Source organism: Patagioenas fasciata, chromosome 2, assembly GCF_037038585.1.
Source record: "Patagioenas fasciata isolate bPatFas1 chromosome 2, bPatFas1.hap1, whole genome shotgun sequence".
Lineage (NCBI taxonomy): Eukaryota > Metazoa > Chordata > Aves > Columbiformes > Columbidae > Patagioenas > Patagioenas fasciata.
Window position 1 is genome coordinate 106,427,745 of NC_092521.1, and position 19,745 is coordinate 106,447,489.

Sequence of the window (19,745 nt, forward strand, 5' to 3'; positions counted from 1 at the left end):
TTTCAGTGTTCAAGAAGTGTTTGGATAATGCTCTTAGATAGCTGGTTTAACTTTCAGGTTGCCCTGTGTGGAGTCAGGATTTGGACTCAGTGACTCTTCTGAGTCACTTCCAATTCAGGATATTCTATGATTACATATGCTGTTTATCGCCTGGTTCCCAGAAGAGAAAGGTAATTTCAGGACAGATGTCTTCAGTTTTAAAGCAATTAAAATAACCTATTATTTCACCTTAAGACAAATGACAGTATTGAATGAGTACACAATCTATTTGTATCAGCACTGCATATATATATAGACAATAAATGTCTGGGTCAGCTGAACACAAAACACAAGTTACAGGGAAGACACTCCCCGCAGGTCTTATGGTACCTATATTACACTGTATACACTGTACCACCAAAAAAAGAAAAAAATCCATCTCAGGGTTTCCCCATAGCATTGGGAGCTTCAAACCTCTTTTTCACAGAACACCAAGCTTGATCTTTCCTGTCTTCTCTGATCATTTTATGTACTCAACTACAGCATCCTATCATTTTCAGAGACAACACATATTTACAAACGGTTGGATTTCTTCCTAAACAGGAATTACACTGTTTCAGGCTTTAAGACTCAAGCAGTGCAACCCATTTTCACGAAAAACAATCTGCCTGCTCAAAACTTACTGTTTATTCCAACTGTAGTAGCTCATATAAAAAAATATACGCTCCCTTCCCACAATTCTTGCCAGAAATTGTTAGAGAAAGATTATTATGCAAAACCATCATTACCACAGAATCACAGAATGTCTGAGGTTGAAAAGGACCTCTTGAGATCACCCAGTCCAAATACTCTGCTCAAAGAGAGTCAGCTAGAGCAAGTTGCCTTGACTGTCCAGTCAGGTTTTCAATAACTCCAAGGACAGAAAGGCCATGACCTCTCTGAGCAACCTGTTCCAGTGTATGACCATCCTCACAGTAAAAACGCTTTTTCTCATGTTCAGATGGAATTTCATATGTTTTAAATTGTACCTGTTGCCTCTTGTCCTTTCACCAAATACCACTGAGAAGAATCTGGCTCTGTATTCTTTGCGTCCTCCCATCAGGTATTTGTACACAACACTAAGATCACTCTGAGACTTCTCCAGACCAAACAGTTCCAGCTCTCTCAGCCTCTCCTCATATGAGGGATGCTCCAATACTTTAATCATGTTCACGGTACTTTGCTGGACTCTCTCTAGTATGTCCATGTCTTCCCAGTACAGGGGAGCCCAGAACTGGACACAATGCTCCAGGGGTGGTCTCACCAGTGCTGAGCAGAGGGAAGATGCACCTCCTTTGACAAACTGGCAATGCTCCTCCTAATGTAGTCTAGGATACTGTTGGTCATCCTCACAGAGAGAGTGCATTGCTGACTTACGGTCAAGGACCCCAAGGTTCCTGTCTGCAGACCTGCTTTCCCACTACTTAGTCCCCTGTGCATACTGGTGCATGGTGCTATGTTTTGTCTTTTTATGCTATTGTTCAAAATCAGTGCTTCCACATTTAGAAAATAAAATGAAGTTTTAGCTAGCCTACTTCAAGATGAGAAAGAAATACAACTTCACCATAAGTAGTCTGACCATACCAAGAGAAGTATTTACTACAGAATGAATTTCACATCTGAAGAATAAATGTATTGTAAGATTTCACTTTCCTTTTCACCATTACAGTGTGCTACTCAATGCTTTATACCAGCTCCCTGGTATCTCCAGTTTAATGATGCATTGTACCATGTATAATGACCCAGCTGTCATTGTGAAGGCAAAAAACTCCAAAACTACATTCAACAGCAATTATGGGAACTTACGGAAAAAAAATCCATTCATGGCTATTAAATACAAATACGATCTGTCCTTTCTAAGTAAAGAGGGCTGGAAACTAGAAAGGTGTATCTACATGAATAATCATTCTACAGTTGCCTTGCTTCTTGTCTTCTTTCCCTTTGTCTCTTACACTCATTCATTCTTGGCAAAATATCATGGATCAGCTGCACATCTGCCATGACCCAAAAGTGTCATTCTTTGACCTCAACTGCTTCCTGTGGTCTACTCTGAGAGGAGAAATATCTTTAAGTTCTCAAAAAATCCTATATTCGCTCTGTCCATGAATTTGCAGGGCAAAAGCCAGTTCCTTTCCTAACACCACACAAGCACAATTTGAAATTTACCTACGATTCTTGATAATGTAGTACATATTACCAGAACAAGGAATGAACTCCAGAACCAGCATGTGTAAATATTTGTGTTAGCTTAAGTATCATAAAGCAAATGTAGAAAAGGCGTACCCGCCAGACTAATCTATTGCTTTTCACTAAAGATAATTTTAGCTCAGTATACCTATTTAAGACCCTTTACTCCAATACATATATCCTGTACTAAAGGTTTCAGGATCAGAGGTGACTTGCAGCCTGATAGCATGGAGGATAAACAGACAAGCAGACATTTGCCTGCACCAGCACCTCTACTGAAACTATCAGTCTCTGCCCACTGAACCATGTTTCAGGCAGCTGTGGACCCCTTTTCATCCTTAATCTGAATTAACATCAGGGTGCTGCAAAAGTGGAGATTCATATCATCTTCTTCACCTCAGCCCTAAAAGTCCAGGATTCTTCCTGGTGGAAATCTGATGACTCTATAAACAATGAAATAAGTTACCTCATCAAGTGACCCCAAAGTGACATTAATTACCTAGGAAGTCTACCCAGACTGCAAGAAAATAAAGCAACATGATGAAAACACTAAATATCATTAATGACTCTGAGTAACAATGTTATTTCTAGTTACATGCCTAAGATACAATTACATAAGCGTTCTTCTATTGTTAAGTGCCCATGATACAAAATTAAATGTGAGGCTGGAATATGGATCTTGAAAGGCTAGTCCCCTCTCAGCAGCCATACCCAGTAAAACGGAAGTTAATCTGAGTCTGCATCATAAAAGCCAGCAGAGAAAAATAAACAAATAAATAATAAAAAAATCTTTTCTTGCTCTCTAGTCACTCAGTCCCACTCCAGGTCAGGTGTCTAAGCTGCTCTCCACCTGTGAGCCCCTGCCTAGCTCACTCTGGGCAGGTGGCACCTGCTCTAGGCAGTCACCTCCTGCAAACCCCAGACCTCTGCTCCTAGACCCGTGAGAGACCCCAGGAGACGCCGCAATTTTACAGCAGTCGGTGGGGCTGGGACTGGTCAGACTGCCCTGTGCAGGCGGCATCGTGTTTCACGGGCACGGGTGGGTAGAGGGCAGTAAGTTTTCCAGAAACCAGCCGCCTCTGTATTTTTTTCTGGCGTTCCTGTTCGTTTGTAACATCTAGAAGCTCGTATGTTCCTCCTCAGGCAAAGTTTCTCTACTGCGCCCTGCGGCAAAGGCATGCCCAGCCATTTTGAGCACCGCAGGAGCCGCGAAGTTGAGGCGGGCGGGGCGGCGGCAACAGGTGGTGCCGCAGCCCGCGTCCCTCCACAAGCCAGCGCCCGGCCGCGGCCCTCTGCCCGACAACCACGCTGCGGAGAGGTGACTGCTCCTCCCCTCCACGCACAGCTCGCCCCACCTGCCCCGTCCCCACAGCCGTCTCGAGGACAGCAGCCGCACCTACCTGCGCCGGGCCGCGCCTCCGCCATGCCAACGCCGGCCCCACGCGCCGCAGTCCGGCTTCCTGGCCGCCGCGCACGCGTACAGCCCGTACCCACTCCCTCCGGCTGAGGGCAGCTCTGCGCGCGCAGCCGTGCTGGAGATCCGAGCGCTAGCGGGGGAGCGTGGGCGAGCACGAGGGGCGGGGCCGGGGCCGGGGCCGGGGTGGGCGGGAGCGTGGGCAGGCGGCCCAGTGCGCAGCGGAAGCTGCGGGGGGGCGGTGCTGCCTCTCGCGGCGCCGGAGTGAGCAGGCGGCTGGGGTCCTTGTCTAGCGCCGCGAAGAAGGTGGAAAGGAAATCTCAGGGCGAGGCAGAAATGTCTGCGCTGGCAGTAAATTGGCCGTTTGCTTAGCAATAGGCTTGCCTGCTGCAGCCTGTCCCTGAAACGGGCCCACTGCACTGGCTGTGTTTCACAGAATCGAACCATAGCATCATTTTCAGAGCCCGGCAAAGTGAGCCAAGAGCAGGAGGGTCGGTTCGGGACAGCTCATGGCTCTGTCTAGGTGTTTAAAAGAGGTGCTTTCTCTAAGCATTGGGTAGAAAGCGGAGAAGTGTCATCAGGCTATCTATTGCATTCTGCATGCACTGCTCAAGGGAGGTGGCAGATCCACACACTTGTCATCTCAAATGAGTGCTGGAATTTAAGCTTCTGTCTCAAACCCCACAAAAGGATTCCTGTAGTACAGTTGGTGCTGCAGACAAACCTTATCATGCTACAGCTATAAACACTCCATAGAACTGCACACTTTGTCATACTGCAGGTTTGGGCACCAGTGTTTTAAGCATTGTATGATTCACACCTCCCTGCAGAGGTTTGCAGTGCCATGGTTACGGTACATCTACAGAACGGTTCTACGCTTTTACTGCTGCAATGGGGCTCCAGAGTCTTTACAGAGCTGCTGATCTTTTCAGACACTGCAGAGTAAGTTCACAGTTCCATAGCAACTGCAGCTCTGAATGGCACCTAAGGAGCACTGCTGCACACAGTCTCTCCATTCTGCCCTCCACACCCTCATGGTAAAATTCTCAGATCAAAGTTCCATTTGCTGCATAGTTCTCCTCCTAGTGGGCTCCAAAACCCTTAAAGAACCAGTAGGCTTATTGCAGAAACATTAGCTGTTGAAATGCACCCCAGACTCCTGCTACAGCTTGCAAACCACTATGGCAACATCCTTAAGAAGATGCTACATGTGTAGCCATGGATTTTGAGTGAGTTTGAAGTTCTTCGTTGCATGTAAACATTGTGATCATCTGAGATTGCAAAGAAAGGTATGTGACAGTGGGATCCTTCCAGAGGTGATGCATGGTTCTCCTGCTGCTGTCAAGAAAACTTACTATAGTCCACTGCTTCCCATAGACTTCTTGGTCACTACTGTAGAGCTGTGACCATAGCATTCACATAGAAGTACTACAAATTTCCGACACTGCCTTACATGAATACCACAGCACAACCACTTTAGTATCCACTCTCTTTTTTGCTGTCACCAAAAAAAACAGTTGTGGTATGGAAAGCACTATAGAAATTTGCACCTGTATATGCTGCTGCACCAGTGCCAATAGCTAGGTCTATACAGCTTTTCATTCATTCTCCATTTTCCTTTTTTATCTGAATAGTTCTCTTTTTTTTTTTTTTTTCCCTTTTTCATCTTAAATTTGCATTGGGTCAATGCCACCTGATAGCTTAACTGAGTTGGCCAGTGTTTCTGTACAGGCATATGATTTTATTATCTTCTTTAGTTTGGCCAAAACAGTTTTTTATCTTTTTTTTTTTTTTTTTATAACTTCTTATTTTCAGTGTAGGGATAGGGGCAACAATCTCCCCACTGTATCATAGACCTTCCCTTAAAATATATTTTTTGTTTCTACTTTGTCATGCTTCAATATTTATATCCACATCCTTTTGCCATTCATCATTCACTTCTTTTCTCAGTGGCTGCTTTTTTCCATCTGACCAGTATGTCTGTCAGGAAGCAGCAGGGACAGGCTGCTCCATAAGTAGAGATGAGAGGTGAGACTCAGAAATTCCGCGACACCTGAGTAAGAAAAGCAGAACAGGTTTGCCAACATTTGAGGCAACAGGCCAGGCAGCCAAGCAAGCCAGTAGTGAAAGGGCAGCTCAAGCCAGAATTAGGTAAGGGTCGGCTAGGCACAAGCATACCTGTGATGTAGGTCAGGCAGACACTAAAGATGAGAGCATGAATTTCAAAGCAGTGTGGGAAAAAATGAGGGACAGGAACCCACTGACCTTTCTCCAGGCCTGTCAGCTACTTACAAAAGTTGGTGCTGAGCCCATCCAGACAAACCCCCAGGGTGGTGGGAGGGACCTCAGGACCCTTACAGTCACAGATCTCTCCCATATACAGCAGGGATGTTGATAAACAGCCTTGCCTTCAAGGAAGAGGGGAGGTGAGGTAAGGAAGCAGAAGGCAGGGAATACCTACCCATAACTGCCAGTGCCAACATGCCACGGGAGATAAATGCACTAACAGAAACATATTCATTCCTGAGCTGGCATCATGGCGCAGTCATTTTTAAGGACGAGTCAGCCCATAGTAGGGTCAGTGCGGGTCAGGAGATGCCTTGACATGAACAGCGCAAGGTTGCCATGATGCTCAGATTCTGGTGAGGAAGATGAAATGGACTATAGCAAATCAACTGCGATTTCAGATGTTCAGCATGAGTCTCCTGCATACACGCATACTCCTTTTGTGCAAAGGATTTCCCAGAGTTCCTGATTTTTACATAAGCTGCTCTTAGGTGTTTCCAAATGCCATTGGAGTTACAATCCCTGTAGCCAGGACCAGTAGTTTAATACAGTATGTTGTACCCCTCCAGAAGGCAAGGGAAGAGTTACAAGGTGCTGTGGGCACAGTCTGTTGCAGCACACAGTGATGTTCTGACTCTTTTGTCCTTCCTTACATAAAGCCTGTATAGATGAGCAAAAAAAAAAAAAATCCATCAATATGTGCTTTCATTGTTAAAATGAAAAAAAAAGGAAACAACCTAAAAATGAAGAAGCTTGTTAAAAAATGGAGGAACAGCTAAAATAATTATGTCTTTGAGGGTTACATGGAGACTTTAAGAATACATGGATGCTTAGGGCAAATGCATATGAGGAGGAAAAGGAACCTGCTATCATTAAGCAGCAGGGACATGGGAGCCTGTTGCTGGGGACAGCTTTTCAGAAGCATCCTTCCAAGAGCTAAATTTGGGTCTAAAATTGAAAAGAATCCAAATTTGTGACAGATGAAAAATAAAACACACCATGAGATAGGCCAATAAGGTTTCAAGAACAACTTGCATAAGGCAGAAAATCTAATAATAAATCACTTTTCAAACACTTCAGATTCTGGAAACCTGCCAGACAGTCTGCAGCACCAAGAAAATTAAAATAAATTTAAAGGAACATACAGAGAAAGTAACAGAAAATCTAAATTAACTCCTTACATCTGTGTTCACTACTGCAGACCTGGATGAGATTCTCAAACCAGCTCTTCTTGTTTATATGGACACTCACCAGGTGTTCTGTCTTGAAAGAGTCAGTATGGAACATACAGGTTATGGAACATATAGGCAAAATTAATAGTAACAAATCACAAGGACCAGATGGTATATAATGAGCAATCCTAAAATAATTAAAGGGTGAACTACCAACTGTCCTCTTCAATCTTTAGTATAAAACTGCTTTGGTAGCAAGAGAGAGGAATGTGTCAGTTATAACATCATTTTTTTAAAAAGGATGCCATAAGAAATCTAGAAAAGTACAGACCTGATGTCTGTAACAGGCAAGTTAATGGAAACTGTAAAATGGATTAGAATTAGTGAGCATATGCATAAAGATGCTGTAATAAGGATTAGTCAAAATGGCTTTTGTAAAGGGAAGAACTGCATTACAATCCTACTGAAATGTTTATGAGTCACCAAGCTTGTCGCTAAGACAGAAAGACCCTAGAATCCTGACCATGGACTTCTGGAAGGTATTTGGAGAGGTCATTCATCAAAAGTTCTTAAAAGTTATAAGTTATAAATAATTGCAGAGGTAAACAACTGGATGAAAGACAGAAAATAAGACAGTAGGAGTCAATAGTCCATTTTCACAGTAAAAAGAGATCACTGATAGAGTCCCACAATGATGTGTTCTGGAACCTGGTCTGTGCAACATATTTTTCAAGGACCTGAAATTGGCAATTTTGGAGGCTGCTCATGGTACAATGTTATTTAGGAAAATATAGGCAATGGCAGGCTGAGGACTACAAGTAGTCTTAGAATACTGAATGTATGGGCAAAAAATGGCAGGGGGGATTTAGGAATGTCAATGTAAAACAGTGCATATGGGAAGAAACTGTCTTGTCTTCACATTTGAAATGAAGAGCCCTGAGCTGCTGTAACAGTTATAACAGGTAGTTGTATGAAAATGTCTTCTCTGTGCCCAGCAGGTCTCTGTTTCTCACCCACAAGCTTTCAGACTCTATCCATTTATTGATGTAGAGGGCAAACCCTCTACCCTTTCTTCCTTGCCTGTCCCTTCTGAACAGCCTGTAGCCATTGATCGCTGCACTCCAGTCATGGGATCTGTCCCACCAAGTTTCAGTAATGGCCACTAAGTCATAGCTTTCTAGGAGCACAGCACCTTCCATCCCCTCCTGTCTGTTGCCCATGCTGTGTGCATTGGTATAGAAGCACTTCAGCTGGACTGTTTGGCCATGTCACCTTCTTAGAGGAATACCCCTTAATGCCCTCTGAAGCATTTCACTGGTGTTTCCCTGTTGGCTTTTATTACCTCAGGATCTCAGCATATCTCAGGGCCACTGGCTAAGGGCCCTTGCTAGCACTCTGTCCCTCTAACATTGGCATCTTGTCCTACAGGTTGTCACAGGAGAGGCTGGTGTCGTCCCCCTCCCCCATCATGTCTAGTTTAAAAGCTTTGTCAATGAGCCCCACTAGCTCATGAGAAAATATCCCCTTCTTTGAGTATACAGGAGGACAATGCCAGATAATTTACCACCTGGATGTTCCCCCAATACCGATAAGAGACACTAAGAACAATACTTCAGGAATGATATAGAAAACATCTTTGATGTCATGGTAACAGAACAAAGAACCAGATCACCTCTCAGAGTTATTTTCATAATCAGAAGAAACTGTGCCTCTGAATTGATGAGCAGCATGTAGCAAGAGCTGCTTTCCAACATTTGACAAAACAGAGAGAAAAATAAAAAAATAAATCTGTTGGAAAGTAAAATGTGGGAAAGCAAGATGTGTGGTTCCAGCCACCTGGATGATAAAGGAAGATCAATACTAACATGACCATTTGGATGGTTGAAGACATGGGCCTTGGACAGATTACTTTGAAGTACGTTTCTCATAATTGTAAAAAATAGCCCAGACTCGTGAGAATGGTATCTCAGGCCAGATAACTGCCCCCAAGTGCATGGGATGTGTGAATGTCCTTGGGCCTGGCCTGTGAATGAGTGGAAAAACAAGTGAGACAAACATCACATGAGTTCAGTGTGTTTTTAATAACAATTAGTGGAAAAATACCTTTTGGAAACATCTTAGTCCAGGCCCGTACCTGTAAATCCTATAAATTGTCAATGATGAATAAAGAAGGCAGCCTAAGCCTAGGCCTAGGTCAGCTCTCGGCTTGGCCAGGCTCTGCGCTTCTTCCTGAACAAGATCTCTGCCTCTGCGTGAATTTCTGTCTGTGTCCTGGTATGCATTGTTTCTAATCTAATCGCTGCATAAATCTAAAAAAGAGGTAGTGCAGAAAGTGCTGCACAGAGTACTCAGAAAATAGGGTAAAAAAAGAAAGCCTGAGAAGGGAGGTAAGAATATGACACATCATCTTCACTTTGAAGTAGGACTTGACTCACCCAGATTCCTACACAATGTCCATGAGACTATAGGAAACAGAAGCTTTTGTGTCCTGTAGCACAATTACCTGAAAAAAAACCCTCCTATATATTTAGTTTCAGGACTCTGAATACTATGTAGTGCTAACCCAACAGAAGCTGCAATGTTGAGTGTACCATTGAACTGGTGTGTCTGAATTTGTTTCACACTGGAGGAAAGAAACCCTGAAAATTGAGGAAATCAGAAGATAAAAAACATAGCATATTATGTCTCAAATTCCTTTATTCCTTTATTCCTTTACTGTAAATTTATGTAACAGAAACTCACAACTCTGCAGAATGTGTGTGTGTACGCATCTGTATAGAGTGAGGGAGAGAAAGAAAGAGAAGAAAAACAGGAAGAAGTTTGGATACATCAGATGGACAAAAGTTAAAGTACTCCACTATGACTAACTGCCAGCGATCATCTAGCTGGCAGTCTAGTTAAATAGCATTTCTTAAGGGTCAACACTGAGGCTGATGCTGTTTAACATCTTCACAAATGACCCAGAAAAGGGGATGGAAGGACCCTGAGAAAGTTTGCATATGACTCAAAATTGCAGGGAGCATGGCATGCCCAAAGGCAGGCCTGACACTTAGATTGACCTTGACAAGTTGGAGGAATTCACCACCAGGGGCCTCGATATATACAGGGAGAGGCTGAGGTAACTGAGTCTGCCCAGCCAATAGACGGCTAAATGAAAGATCTGATTGCTATCTTCAGCTGTGAAAGGGGGTTGTGACAACCTTGAAGGACTCCCCCCATCCTTAGTAGAACAAAGGCCTTGTTATGCCTTAAACGTCTGTTTTTTGTTACTTTGGGAGGAAGAGATAGATGACACCTCATCTTATCTTTCCTAAAGTTTTATGGCCATGAAGGCAGACACCTTGGAAGATAAGGACAATTAACAGTGTTGCTGTGAAAGGCCTCATGGCCTAATTGGGATGATAGAGATGAACCATCTGTCGGACAACCAACTACCAGAAGAAACCACGAACCAACAGCTACCCCTGACGGGCAAGACAACTCACTTGTGGTCAATACTGTGAGTTAACTCACACCTGATCTCATCTGTTGAGTGAGGGCACGTGTCACGTTCAGAGTTAACTCATCCCTCATCCCATCTGTTGGGACGGGACAGGGTTTTATAGACAAAACTGTGCCAAGCTCTTCTCTGACATGCACAGCTAAACAAGAAGCAGCAAACTCAAACTGAAACAACAGAAATTCTGACTGGAGAGGAAAACACTCTCAGAAAAGTTCAGCACATTGACCAGAGAGATAGTAGTATCTACATCCTTGGAGATTTTTAAAAACATCACCTGGACAGGGCCTTGAGCAACCTGATCTAACCTGTAGTTAAAGCCACTTTGAGGAGGTTGGACTATAGACCTTCAAAGGTCCCTTGCAAGCTATTTTTTTATGGTGCTGTAATATTATTTATAATAATAAAATTATAATATCCCTGCCTGCTAATGTCGAAATAAAATAGCTGTTTCAAGTCTGTCTTTAATGTGTTGTTTCCTAACCATTATTACATCCCAGGGTACTGGGGATAGGAAGTAAGAAAAAGGGAAGACTGCACTTCCATCCTGGAGTCTCTTTAGTGAGAAGAGTGGGATCGTATCTGCCTGTATTTCCAACCTGGATATACGAAGCAGTTCAGGAGCCTTGTACATTAGATTGTCAATATGGTAACAACACAAGAATCTGAAATCAGCAAAAGCAGTTGAAACTGGAGGTTCCACTGAAAGACTGCATAAAAATTCTGCATAGGAAGTACTTCTGCATATCACCACAACTGAGATAGGTGGCAGTGGCACATGTCCATAAAGTAATATTACTCACTTGATATTATTGTTCAACATCAGATAAAACATTTGGATGCCAGTAAAGCCTTTTAAAGAGTTTATTGTAGGCAAAATATTGGTGACACTAGTGAAAATTCATATTGGTACAAGAACTGTAGGGGTGTAAGTTTAAAGGGAAACAAACAAACAAACCAACCCCAAACAAAACTAGATGAGAGGGATATCAGGTGAAGTAATTTCACTTATATAAATCCTTAATGATCAGTCCAATATATATCAGTCCAATAATATTTCTTATTTGTATTAATGGATTTCACATCAGAGTAAGTCTATGATAATAGAATTTTCTGAGGACACTAAGCATTGTTCACGGGAACAGCAACAGTATACAGATCTACTTGGGGTATTATATGGAACAAAGTGATAGCATCTCAGTGAGAAGTAATGGCTCAATATCCAGGCCATGCAAACGGTTACAACCCAGCTAAAATGTTTAGAAAATCAAGAAGAAAACAGCAAGTAGGATATTCAGTTGCAAAAGGAGATGCGCTATCTGCAAAGTTAAAGAAACTAAGATGGCATTATGCAAAGCAAAATTAAAACTCATCTGGAATTTAATTTGTGTACATCCCTGGTCACCTATGTTTAAGATATATGATCCACAATTCAGAGAATATGAGAGTTCTCCTAAGCGATAAAGCAAAACCCGTTCAGATTGCTTAGCTTATCAGAGGCCAAAACAAATCAGAACAGGGTCAAGAGAAGCCAAGATAGAGTTTGGTTTTGTTCTTTGTGGAAGCGGCAGGATGTGCGGTTTCAGCTAAAGAGCCTTGGACAGATTATATAGAAGTATGTTTTTTATGAGTGTAAGGAGTGATAGCCCAGGCCAGTGAGAATGATATCTCAGGCTGGAAAACTGCCCCCATATGTATGATTTGTGAATGTTGGGCCTGGGTGTGTGAATGAGTGGGCCGAACGCCGCCCACAAGATACACACGGAAACATGACTGAAAACAGACACAACGTGAGTGCAGTGTGTTTGGAATAACAATTAGTGAAAAAACATCCTGTCTAACCTCTTGGTCCAGGCCCATATCTGTAAACCTATAAATTGAGAACTGTTAATAAAAGCCAGTTCAGCCTGGCTCTGCTCTCACTGCTAACAAGAACTCTGTGTCTGTGTGTTTCTGTCTGCATCTGTGTGTGTTGTTCCTCATCACCACAGTTCTTTGTAAACACAGCACAGGGTACACCATTGGAAGTGAGAATAATTTAAAGTAACAGAAGACAAAAAAAAAAGATATAAATTGGCTATGATTACATATTAACTGGAAATTAAAAATGGACTTCTAACAATCAGGGAGTGACATTCTGGACCAGCTCACAATAAATATAGGCAGAATAAAAAATCTAAATAGCTGATAATTGCTATAAAGGATTACATGTGACTGCAAGATGCTTGACTCAATGATAAAACAGATGCTTCCAGCTCCCATATTTCTAATTTCTATATAAATTATGAATATATGGTGGCATCATAAACTACCACCCATATGGATGAATGACATGGTCTTCATCACCTTATCAAGAGTTCAGTAATAAAATCCAGTAGTGCATGATGACCTGGAAGCAGTAATATGTCACTGAAGCATGAAGCATGAGCATGGATGTCATCAGCCAGTGCTCCAAAAAAAATTTAATACTTATTGCTACTCAAGAATATTTTCCCCAACCATCTTGTTGATCAGGTCTGATCATTGTGCTCAGCTGTAGCTTTCCCACTGCTTGTTGACAGATTGCAACAGGCATGGCTGTTCTGAACTAGTAATGGGAATTGCTGCAGAACAAGTTTAATTAACCTAAATTTTTTAATCATAGTCTACTATTTAAAATATATTACTTTGTTTTAATTACTTTGTTTAGTATTAGTTAGCAGGAGAAGAACTTATCTTGTAGTGAACTTATCTTTACCTGGTTGCTTAGTTATGGGCGGGCCTTGAAGGCCATTGGAGGTGGGAAGATCAGGTAGGAACAGCACACCCTCTGCCTGGAGTTGAGAGACAGAAAACGAACAAAGAACAATAAAACCCCCAGACCATGGATTACCATCAGACCAAAAGGTGCATGAAGTGTGTACGAACAGGGGGTGCAGAGATTGTAAGGATTTAAATTCCCAAGATTTTTTTGCCTTGAACAGAATACGAAAAAAAAAAGGGGGTATTGATGATCCATGTGTTGGCTGAGTGATTAAAATGTACGTAAGCATCTCATGTTGCTGATAATTTGGAGGCAGAAGGACAATACAGTTTTTACTTCTCCATGCTAATAACTTGGAAAAGATTGCATGCAAATGCCATATGCTGAAAATGACAAAACTGACAATGAGAATAGTTCATTGCTGACTGTAACACAGTTATCCTGGTTGAAGTTCTGGAATGTCAAACCACACCATCTGCAAGAAGGGAAAACTATTCACATTTTGAATAGTTGACCTTACTCAAGGTCAATCAAGTAATATTTGGTTTCATCTATGATTAAAATTTTCAGATAGATTTTAAAAGAAAATTTTTAAAATAATTGACAGTTGTATGCATATTTGGTTAAATAAACAAATTGTACTCTCAGTTATATGAATGATACTTTCATGGACCTCATCTGGGATTTACTGTATGATAAATGTGAGCATAATTACATTAATATGTTTTCAAAGTCAGCTGAGACACGGAAATCAGACAAGACTTTTAAAGAGAAGTTGCCTGGCAACAAAACTATCGCTGCTCAACCTCTCTGAAGGTAAAGTTACCTGGAGGTGAACAATAAACAATAGAATTATTGGATTATGAATCAATTAACTAAAAGTGAAAATACCAAATATAGCTTTACACTGTCCAGACAAAAGTTCTGATGAAGCAGTTACGACTTAGTGTTATTTTACTTGTGTGTTTAGAGATGGAAAAATGACAGATGTAGATGACACGAAAACATTGTTCCCCATTCTGGAAAAGGAACAGGTCAAGATGATCACTGTTTGATACCCCAGACTGGACTTGGTACCAAAATAGGTGAAATGTCCTTAAGACAGATGAATCAATCATTACCCATCTGTGGAAACATTCAAGACCAGACTGGATGGAGCTCTGAGCAACCTGATCTAGTTGAAGATGTCCCTGCCCATTGCAGGGGGGTTGGGCTAGATGACCTTTGAATATGCCTTCCAACCTAGACTGCTCTATGATTCTATGATTCCCACATTCTCTTCACCATGGAATCATTCAGTGGGACTGAATGAGCTGGATGCCATGCCTGTGCCTGGCCATGGACTTCATTGATCTGGACCCTGGCCTGCACGTTTGTTTTCCCAGCTTGACCTCAGATCTGCCTCGTCACTGTGATCTGGACTCTTGGCTGAACCTGGCTGCCAGCCCTGGATCTGCCCTGCTTGTGCGGCTGGTGATGACCCAGCCCTACCAGTCTTGTCAATGGACTCAACCCCCTGGCTTCTGTACCCTGGGGAGCAACTGGCCCTTGCTACTTCCTGACGTTGTTCCCAAACCCATTCATTCTTACACTTTTGAAAGACTTCTTTGGAAGGAAGGCAGGTAAGAATATTGTCTCTACATAGCATGTGAACAGAGACAAAATGTCACTGCACAGTCCAGATGCTGTGAGTCTATACAACTTTTTGGGTGTGCTGATATTTTTTCCTGGGGACTTGGAATAAATTATCTTAGCATTAAAAATACAATAAGAATGTATTTTTTTTTTTCTTTATGAATGTCACTAATTTTAGCCAGGAAAAAGCTTTTATGTAAGAGTTACAACTCCTCAGCCTACAAAAATATTTATTTCCTTGTACTGTCTGCAAGGAGTAGATCTTTAAGTAACTACTTTTCCTAAACACAATCTCAATTAAACTGAAAATCTCATGAGTTTTAGCAGCTTGTGACTGAAGGCTATAGAGGGAATTTACAGAAATCTTAGACCCCTATTACAAAGGATGCATTTCTAATAAGAGTATGAACCTTGGGCTTATTCTAAAATAGAGATTTAAGAACATCCTCTCATTCAAGTCTGAACATTTTGTACTGAGTAGAAGGAACTCTTGAAGAACATTGGTTATTCATGTATCATTTTTTCATCTATTTCAGCACTTAATGCATTTTTTTAGTGAAACAGAATTTCATACTCAGAGTTCTTCAGAGTGTTGTCTGTGCAGAACTTCTTTGGGAACATCAGTGCCTGATTCTTTTTGTTTTTCATTCATGAGAAGCAGGAAAGTCAGTTTATGTTGTCTCTATGAGCAACAGTAAAGAAATCATGTTTATGTGCTGCTAGCTATTTCAGTTCTGTTAAATAAACACAATAACCCTGCAGGCATCATTTAATTCTTTTTAAATGGCTCCATTCAGCAATGAGGAGATTCACAGCTATCAACAGTGGTCAACTTCCTATTTTATCATCAACAAAAGAGACCAAACACTCTTGACTCAGACCTCATGGCACACACATTTTTAGCACTGTGTAAGTCTACTATTGAACTCACAGGGTTTTTTAAATTCCAGATTAATAACCCTTCCCTTTTAGATCCTATCTGCTCTTCCTAGTGCCCTCCCATCCTCATGCATCTTCTCTGAACTCTGATGTGCTCATCACTTGAGATACAATGAAGTAGAACATTGGAACTCCAAACCCCACCATCTTCTTCGTCTAAACAAGTTAAGTGCAATTTAAAAAAAAAGCATATAGTTTACGTTATTATTTCATACTCTTTGTTTTAAATTTAAAAATATTTTTTGAAGGAAATGCTTTTAATAACTAGTTTTTGTAGGGTGTGTTAAAACAGTTTTAAAATATTTTCTTCTTGTTAATGAACGGAAACTTCACCGTAAAAAAAATCACAGAATTACAGAATGGTTAGGGTTGGAAGGGACTTCTGGAGATCATCTAGACCAATCCACCTACTAAAGCAGGTACACCTAGAGCAGATCACACAGGAATGTGTCCAGGTGGGTTTTGAATGTCTCCAGAGAAGGAGACTTCACAACCTCTCTGGGCAGCCTGTTCCAGTGGTCCGTCACCCTCAAAGTAAAGAAGTTTCTCCTCATATTCATAAGGAACCTCCTATGCTTCAGTCTGTGCCTGTTGCCCCTTATCCTATTGTTGGGAAGCACTGAAAGGAGTCTGGTCCCATCCTCTTGACATCCACCCTTGAGATATTTATAAGCATTAATAGGATCCCCTCTCAGCCGTCTCTTCTCCAGGATGAACAGACCCAGCTCTCTCAGTCTTTCCTTATAAGAAAGATGCTCCAGATCCGTAATTATCTTTGTAGCCTGCTGCTGGATGCCCTCCAGTAATACCTTGTCCTTCTTAAACTGAGGAGCCCAGAACTGGGCACAGTACTTCAGATGCGGCCTCACCAGGGCAGAATAGAGGGGGAGGAGAACCTCTCTCAACCTGCTGGTCACACTCTCCTTAATGCACCCCAGGATACCATTGGCCTTCTTGGCCATAAGGGTACATTGTTGACTCACTCAACCTGTTGTCGACCAGAACTCCCAGGTTCTTCTCTGCAGCGCTGCTTTCCAGCAGGTCCGCCCCTAAGCTGTATTGGTGCCTGGGGTTATTCTTCCCCAGGTGCAGGACCCTACACTAGCCCTTGTTGAACTTCATCAGGGAAAATGGCAATACTGAATTTTCATGTGTTTACTAGCCTAGTTCTGCATGTATTCAGTCTGAAACACTGAAACTTAAAAGTTTTTATAGAAGTGTAAACAAATAGAAAATTTGGGCATATTCAATGTTAAACAGAATTTTGAGGATAATATTGTCATTTAAGCACAAATAATCACAAGAAACACTGAACTTTTCTGAAAACATCTTATCTCTGATATCTCTGAAAACACTTCTCTCTGATACAGCATGGTTTCTTTCAGTAGAAACATGCCATTAACTATCTCACCTAATTAAGTGCTTTGTTACCTGACCTAATCACAGCCCCAACCTTTCACATCTAAAATGAGCAGTGCTCAGCTCCATTGCCTAGGAAGGGCTCTTCACACAGGAAATTCACTCACCCTAGAGGAAGTGATCCATTCCAGTGATACTGTCACTTAAACTCTAATGAGTATTTTATTATAATGTTGTAAAGCTCTCAAAGTAGAAAGATTGAGTAAGCCTGAAATATTCTCTTTGATCACACAGGAGTTACAAGTTTCAACATGTAAGCCAAGGTCCAGTTAACCATGCTGCTGCACTATTGTCACTAACAAGGAAGAAAGAAGGCATAAGTTGTCTCCGTAAATCTAGAGATGCATAGTGACTCCCCTGAGGAACATTACAAACAATTAGGAAGATGAGTGAAAAAGCAATTTGAAGCATCTGGATAAACTGTGAGCCAGAAAAAGTTTCAGGTAGACTAGAAGTTGTGTAAGCAGCAGCACCATTGCAAAGAGCATTCAGTAAATAAAGTCCAACTGCATGAGCTGAATAGGATAAAAACCCACAAAGTAATTCACACTGTGTGCAGCCATCTATCCTGTGAACTAGATATTAAAAGATTGCTATGGAAATAATGCACTGAGTCCGTATCTCAGCTGTAACACTGTGTGGAAGAAGAGAGTCAGCAGTTACTACCCTAACTTCTGTTTCTCTAAGCAATTGAAAGCATTGGCCTGCAAGGCATGAAGTCTTCTAGCTCACTCTCTAGGTAAGATATTATGTAAGCGGCAGATGCGGCAGCCGTGATTATAAGTGATGCTAAATATTGTCCTTAAAAGTCTCTTTAAGAATTCTTGGTTGAAATGAAAAGCTTGATCTCTTGCCATGAACAGCACGTTCCCACGAGATGCTGTCTGAGTGAGCTGAGCTGCTACACTCCCCTCTTAAGATCGGGTTCTATGCACGTCAGGAAACAGCAAGACCTAAGGATAGCCAAGTCTCGACAGCAGCTCTAGGTCGCAGCAGCCGGCGACGTGAGAGAGCTAGGGCGGCTCGACTGGGCTGGGCGCGCCGCGCCTTCGGATGAGGGGGCAGAGAGGGCGGGGCAGAGAGGGCGGGGCAGAGAGGGCGGGGCAGAGAGGGCGGGGCAGAGAGGGCGGGGCAGAGAGGGCGGGGCAGAGAGGGCGGGGCAGAGGGCGGGCACCGCCCCAGTAGCAGCCCCGCCCAGCCTCGCGCGCCTGGCGACATAAGCTACCCGAGCCGGTGCCTGCGCCAGGGCCGCAGCAGCGCTCACAGAAGTGCCCGTGCATTTAAAAAAAAAAGAAAAAAAAAAAAGGAAGTAGCACTCGTTGAAGGGCGTGGCAGATGAGGGAGCAGTCGTTCCTTTCAGTGGGCCAAGACGGTGTTCACCGGTCGGCCTCTGCAGAGAGCACTTTCTGCAGTCTTTTCCGTTGCCACTAGTGAGGCAGCGATGGGGTCACCCTCGAGAACGCGAAGGCCAGCGAGGTCCTTATTGAGGCGGTGGCGCCAGCCTGTGACGCATTTTGGCCGCGACCCGGCGCTGCGGTTGGGCTGGGCAGAGGGCAGCGTGTGGCGGTGCCGGTACGGCGGCACGATGATGCCGGGAGAGACGCCGCCGCCGGCCGGGACTGCGGCCGCCGCCTGCACGAACTGCGGTCTTCTCCAGCAGGTAGCAAGGGACCGCCCTCCCTGTGGCGCTGGAGCGCTTGCCTGGGGCGGGGTTTTTGCTGAAGGTTGCGGCGGTGGGGCGGCGGGCCGAACCGCCGGCGGGTGGGAAGCGCTGGGTCTGCAGTCACCGCTCCCAGTGCAGCGGGAGTTCGGATGGCGAGTGGGGCAAACGGGCTCTGTGGAAGGAGCAACAGTGGCGAGCTTTAGTCGGGCGGAACGCCAAAGAGTAGCTGCTGTGTCTGGGCGTGCCCAGCGGGATCCGCCAGTGGATTCTGGACGTATCCTTTGGAGCTGCTTGAGTGCAGCGCGGTTAAGCTGTTTTTTAGTATAACGTTTTGGGCAATATCTATTTCACCTTTAAATGACCAGGAAGACCCTGCTGAGAGCTCAGAGGGTGGAGGAGGTCTTCTGACATGCTTAGAATGAGAATCTGGGAAATCTGTAGGTTTAAATAAGCTAGGTGCTGTTTATTGGTAATATTCTGCCAATGCTTAATTTGATTTTGAAATTAAAAGTTATGGGGCTTTTATAGACTGAAATCTACTGTAAAGGCTAAGTTTGAAGAGCTTTTCTAATAAACCATCTAAGTATGCATACTTTCTTACAGAGCCTGCATTCTCTATATGTATTTTTATGAATGTATCTTTTGTGAATTAGTAACTTGTTCACTAAGAGAGCTGAAAAAAGAAGACAGGTTATTGTATTCTTTACAATACTGACAATCAGTTTAGGGGCTATTTACAGTGTATAGTACTGGTTTTGGGGATGAAACAT

The 19,745-nt window shown here is 43.0% G+C and overlaps 2 protein-coding genes across 10 annotated transcripts in view; one reads left to right on the top strand and one right to left on the bottom strand.

The window, feature by feature from the left end:
* NFX1 (nuclear transcription factor, X-box binding 1) overlaps positions 1 to 3,720 on the bottom strand; it is a 66,663-nt gene extending 62,943 nt beyond the window's left edge. For 3 of the 5 annotated variants that reach the window (XR_011737645.1, XR_011737644.1, XM_071804673.1), the window contains exon 1: positions 3,606 to 3,720. Coding sequence is in view for 3 of the 5 variants with exons in the window: in XM_071804673.1 (XP_071660774.1) it covers positions 3,606 to 3,630 (25 nt within the window). In the remaining 2 variants the exon portion in view is untranslated. The remainder of the gene's footprint in view (positions 1 to 3,605) is intronic. The other 2 variants (XM_071804671.1, XM_065830715.2) reach the window with 1 other exon arrangement.
* Positions 3,721 to 18,527: 14,807 nt separating this feature from the next.
* The window catches only part of ICE1 (interactor of little elongation complex ELL subunit 1), a 34,712-nt gene continuing 33,494 nt past the window's right edge, over positions 18,528 to 19,745 (top strand). For 2 of the 5 annotated variants that reach the window (XR_011737647.1, XR_011737648.1), the window contains exon 1: positions 18,528 to 18,972. Coding sequence is in view for 2 of the 5 variants with exons in the window: in XM_071804677.1 (XP_071660778.1) it covers positions 18,754 to 18,972 (219 nt within the window). In the remaining 3 variants the exon portion in view is untranslated. Of the gene's footprint in view, positions 18,973 to 18,997; positions 19,250 to 19,745 lie in introns of those variants that run through there. The other 3 variants (XM_071804677.1, XM_071804678.1, XM_065830566.2) reach the window with 2 other exon arrangements.